The following is a 5,597-nucleotide window of genomic DNA, read 5'->3' on the forward strand; positions in this document are numbered from 1 at the left end:
AACAGTGTAGAGGACAAGGTAGACTAGGATACCTCTACTAAACAGTGTAGAGGGACAGGTAGACTAGGATACCTCTACTTAAACAGTGTAGAGGACAGGTAGACTAGGATACACGTATGCAGTAACAGTACCTTACTAGAACAGTGTAGAGGACAGGCGATAGACTAGCGGAATTACCTCTCTACTAGAACAGTGTAGAGGGACAGGTTAGACTAGGATACCTCTACTAGAACAGTGTATAGTTTACTAGCGTGATGGCGGGTGTGGAATGACGGTAAAATAAAATGGGCTCTGCTCTGCTTTTCATCATGGTAAAGGTGTCAGTTTAACCATGTGTTTTTCCATGCTTAGAATCAAGGCAGAAGGCATCAGACAGAGAAGTAGTGTTTGTTTCCAACGGTTGGATTCTTCAGAATGTTAATACTCATGCCCAGATCATGCATGTTGCTGTACAGAGGTTCAGTCAGTAGTTGCCATGCTTTGTTTGGGACATTGTGTCATGCTCCCACAGTCCCAACTCATGGAAGCACTCTTTGACCCCGCACACAAGTACCGTAGGCTATACAACGGACTAGCTATATGCTAACGGAAAAAGTTACAAACATGAATGCATGTTTTGTCTTTTAAATAAAAAAACAGAGTCTAAAACACTGTTGTATACAAAATTTATTTCATGCAATGATATTTTTTATTTATTTACATCTTGTATTTGAATACTTTTCTTTTGCATAATGTAAAATACATGCATGTTCCTTTCCCCCAACATCCCCCAAAACCCCATACTGTACTGTACTGTACTGGAACCTTATATAATTGCATTACGTACGAACATATAGTTCACCTGTATCTCTTTTGACATTTAATCTTCACAAGGGTTTTAACAGTTAACATCAAGCACCACCACAGCAGAGATATGATCAGACAAAAAGGAAATGGAAAACCTTGCCCAAATAAAGCAGGATATATATTTTATTAGGATTTAATGTGTCTGATAAATAAGTCAACTCAAGACTTGTTAAAGTGCTTTTCCTTTATGTTTTACTGCATAAGTATTGGGGCTGAAAAAAAAATACATAAATTCCTACAGATACAGGTGTAAACGATATATCATCATGTCTGCAGACTATGTATCATTATGTATTGTTAAACTGCAAACAGTTCGTATTATCTCACTAGTAAATCTTTTCATTTAACGTTTGGTATATTAAATYAAGTTTGGTATATTAAGTCAAGTGTTACTCTTTTGAAAGTAGGTTCCTATATAAAAATGATTTCCTAAAAAAKCACATAGTAAGTAAACAATACATGAATTTGGGAAAGGCAAAACATGGCAGCTACATGAATTGTTCTGCTATGAGTCTCTTGCTATAGAATAAGCTGCTTCAGAATGTGCATAATAAAAAGGGAGAAGAAGCTTTTGAAAGAAAGCAACATGTTTTTCTTACATGTGATACAGTTAGCTTCTCGTTGAACATAATCTCATGCAACACATGCAAATGAAACGAAAGTTTAGTTTCTGTTGACAAACGTATCATCATCACTAGTATTAGAAAAATTGTCACCATTTCCTCATTCTAGAATCATCATCATTCTAGATCTCTTCCTCATTCTGGAATCATCATCATTCTAGATCTCTTCCTCATTCTGGAATCATCATCATTCTAGATGTCTTCCTCATTCTAGAATCATCATCATTCTAGATGTCTTCCTCATTCTAGAATCATCATCATTCTAGATGTCTTCATCATTCTAGAATCATCATCATTATTCTAGATCCCTACTCATTCCAGATTTGACATCTGTACTGCCACTCTCAGAGTTATAAAGTGTTTGTCTCATCATACACATTCTGTATTCAGAACGCCTTCACTTTGCAACAAGGAAATACTTAAATGGGAGATACTCAACAACTTGCCTGCGTCCCAAATGGCACCCTATTCCCTATTAAAGTGCACAACATTTGACCAGGGCCCATAGGGTCTCTGGTCTAAAGTAGTGCACTATGTAGGGAATAGGGTGCCAGTAGTGTACTATGTAGGGAATAGGGTGCCAGTAGTGTACTATGTAGGGAATAGGGTGCCAGTAGTGTACTATATAGGGAATAGGGTGCCAGTAAGTGTACATATAGGAATCAGGGTGCATGTTGGGACACCAGAAAAGCAGCAGGCAGTGTTTGCTGCCAATAAGTAAACCACAAGCTTCAGCATATAAGACAATGTTTAAAGCAGGGCGTTAAATACATCTTATGAAATTGGATCTTTGTTTCACAAGTTTTATTTTAAAAAGCAGATTGAGAAAGTATTTAAGTATAGAATGGAACAGTAAAAAGTATTCGAGAACTCAAACAACTAGAACAGAGGCAAACAGGGCCAATGATAGATAGGCACGGCAGAACAAATAAGCACATCGGGGTAATTAACCTGTAGAATCATATATCAACTAGAGTAACTATCATCAATGCTTTACTGGATCATGCATCGCTGAACGAGGCAATCATCGCCAGAATAGAGGCGGCTGTGTTAGACAATGTACTGAACATATGATAGACTCTCAAGCAAGACTTGTCTTGGGAAGCATTTGATACCATTCATTGCTCAATTGGAGACACAGTGGAGACGGGACAAAAAAGAAGAAGAAAAAGCCAAAGCAAATAGGAAAGCGCGGGGTAAGGGCAAAGAGTCAAACTAAAGAGAGGGCGAGAAGCATAGAGAGAGGGGAGGCCAGTAGAGAGAGGGAGAGCAGTAGAGAGAGGGGAGAGCAGTACGAAGAGAGAGGAGAGAGCAGATAGAGACGAGAGGGGAGAGCAGTAGAAGAGAGGAGAGAGCAGTGAAGAGAAGGGGAGAGCAGTAGAGAGGGGAGAGAGCAGTAGAGAGAGGGAGACAGAGAGAGAGGAGAGAGCAGTAGAAGGAGGAGGAGAGCAGTAGAGGAGAGAAGAGAGAGAGAAGAGAGACGGAGAGAAGCAGTAGAGAGAGGGGAAGAGCAGTAAGAGAGAGGAGTAGAGAGAGAGGAGAGGGGAGAAGCAGTACGAGAGAGGAGAGAGCAGTAGAGAGAGGGGAGAGGTAGAGAGAGCAGTAGAGAGAGCAGTAGAGAGAGGGGAGAGCAAGTAGAGAGAGCAGTAGAGAGCAGAGAGCAGTAGAAGAGAGAGAGTAGAAAGAGAACAGTAGAGAGAGGGAGAGCAGTAGAGAGAGAGAGAGAGTAAAGAGAGAGGGGAGAGCAGTAGAGAGAGGAGAGAACAGTAGAGAGAGGGGAGAGCAGTAGAGAGAGGAGAGAGCAGTAGAGAGAGGGGAGAGCCGTAGAGAGAGGGGAGAGCCGTAGAGAGAGGAGAGAGCAGTAGAGAGAGGGGAGAGCAGTAGAGCAGTAAACAACCCCTAGAAATCTGAGAGGATTGGAGAGGTGTAACTAAGCAATAATATATGGTGACAACTCCACCTTGCCCTCTGATAGGCTAGGTGGCGCTATCACCATATTGCCTACACCTATCCAATCCTCTCAGATCTCCACAAGTGTCTAGCGGGTAGGCCGGGGCTACCGTTAGGGGGTGATTCCGGACAGGGCCAAAGTGTCCTGGTGAACCATGCTAGAGTTCAGAGAATGGATGGGATGGGGGAGTGAGAGTGCTGGATGAGACAGGATGGGCTGCAGGGTAGGGCGGAAACGCAGGAGGACGACACTCCAGAGGCGTCATGGCCGCCCAGGCCACTCACGCTCATGCCAGACATGCTGTTTAGGGCGCTCCAAGGCTTGTCATAACCTTCAGTTGGAAAACAGAGAGTGTTTTGAGTACAGTACAGTGCAGAGTGTTTTGAGTACAATGCACTGAAAGTTGAGTACAATGCACTGAAAGTTTTGAGTACAGTACATTGCAGTGTTTTCAGTACAATGCAGTGTTTTCAGTACAGTACAATGCAGTGTTTTCAGTACAATATATTGCAGTGTTTTCAGTACAGTACACTGAAAGTTGAGTACAGTGGACTGAATGTTTGCAATGTTTGCAATGTCAAACACTGCAATGTCACTACTGTACATTGCAGTGTTTTCACTACAGTACACGCCAAAACGTTTCTGAGAATGTGTCTTAATTTCTTTGTATTTCTTACAACCAGTTGATTTCTTGTTTTAGTTTTTCTCCAAACACAAAAGTCAACAGATTTCAGTTAGTCAGTGAGGTCAACGACAGCAATATCGTCCATGCATTGCATGCATGCACAGGGGGGTACTGGAATGGTTTAGAAGAGCAGGACATGTTGACAGACACCTACACCACCTGAGTGGGGAATAATATGTTGGCAGCTACAATATATTGGAGAATATGTTGGCAGCTACAATATATTGGAGAATATGTTGGCAGCTACAATATATTGGAGAATATGTTGGCAGCTACAATATATTGGAGAATATTTTGGCAGATACAGTATATTGGAGAATATGTTGGCAGATACAGTATATTGGAGAATATGTTGGCAGCTACAATATATTGGAGAATATGTTGGCAGTCTGCTACCGCATATTGGAGAATATGTTGGCAGTATGCAACAGTATATTGGAGAATATGTTGACAGTATGCTACAGTATATTGGAGAATATGTTGTCAGTCTGCTACAGTATATTGGAGAATATGTTGTCAGTCTGCTACAGTATATTGGAGAATATGTTGATATTAGAGAATATGTTGACGCTACAGTATATTGAGAATATGTGGCAGTCTGCTACAGTATATTAGAGAATATGTTGGCAGTCCTGCAGATTATATTAGAGAATATGTTGGCAGTCTGCTACAGTATATAGAGAATATGTTGGAGTCTGCTACAGTATATTGAGATTATGTTGGCAGCTGCTACAGTATATTAGAGAATATGTTGGAAGCTACAATATACTGGAGAATATGTTTGCAGTCTGCTACAATATATTGGAGAATATTTGTTAGCTACATTATATTAAGAAATATGTGGCAGTCTGCTACAATAATTGGAAGAATAGTTGTTAGCTACATTATATTAAAGAAAAATGTAGGCAGTCTGCTACAGTAATTTAGAGAAAAGTAGGCAGTCTGCACAGTATATTAGAGAAAATGTAGGCAGTCTGATAACGTATATTATGACTCTCCCTGTAGACTTTGGGGTTTCGTCTTGTGGTCTAATTTCACTAGATCTATATTTACTAAAAGCCAAAGCATTAATATCCTCATTTGAAGAAACGGAATGGCAACTTGAGGTTTTGCATAAATTGATGTATCAAATGGCAATAGGAGATTTGTTAGGTCAATGTTGGATAGGCAGTAATATCAAATATATGCCACAATTTCAGGTTGCCATTACCAAATCAGGTTATATAAAAATATATATATTTTCAATATTCAAAATCAGTTGGTATTATTTACAATGTGTTCTTGAGCAACCTTTCAAAGGACGTCATAACCCGTACTTCTTTTGTGTTTGCTCCACCATCACCACACTAAAACACCCGTCAGCGAGGGAACGGCTTTTCATAGAGAAGACAAATATGGTGTTTGTGTTTCAGTTTCAGTCAGTGTGAACTTATAGGATTTACACAATGCTGTCTTCAGTCAGTGTGAACTATCTGGAATAAATACACAAATC

The 5,597-nt window shown here is 40.2% G+C and overlaps 1 protein-coding gene across 1 annotated transcript in view; it reads right to left on the minus strand.

Moving 5' to 3' along the window:
• Positions 1-3,176: 3,176 nt before the first annotated feature.
• LOC112071401 (voltage-gated potassium channel KCNC1-like) overlaps positions 3,177-5,597 on the minus strand; it is a 55,971-nt gene continuing 53,550 nt past the window's right edge. The window contains exon 4 of the mRNA XM_024138855.2: positions 3,177-3,751. Coding sequence (XP_023994623.1) covers positions 3,585-3,751 — 167 coding nt within the window. The 3' untranslated portion in view covers positions 3,177-3,584. The remainder of the gene's footprint in view (positions 3,752-5,597) is intronic.

The sequence above is a fragment of the Salvelinus sp. IW2-2015 genome, unplaced genomic scaffold, assembly GCF_002910315.2.
Source record: "Salvelinus sp. IW2-2015 unplaced genomic scaffold, ASM291031v2 Un_scaffold1607, whole genome shotgun sequence".
NCBI lineage: Eukaryota > Metazoa > Chordata > Actinopteri > Salmoniformes > Salmonidae > Salvelinus > Salvelinus sp. IW2-2015.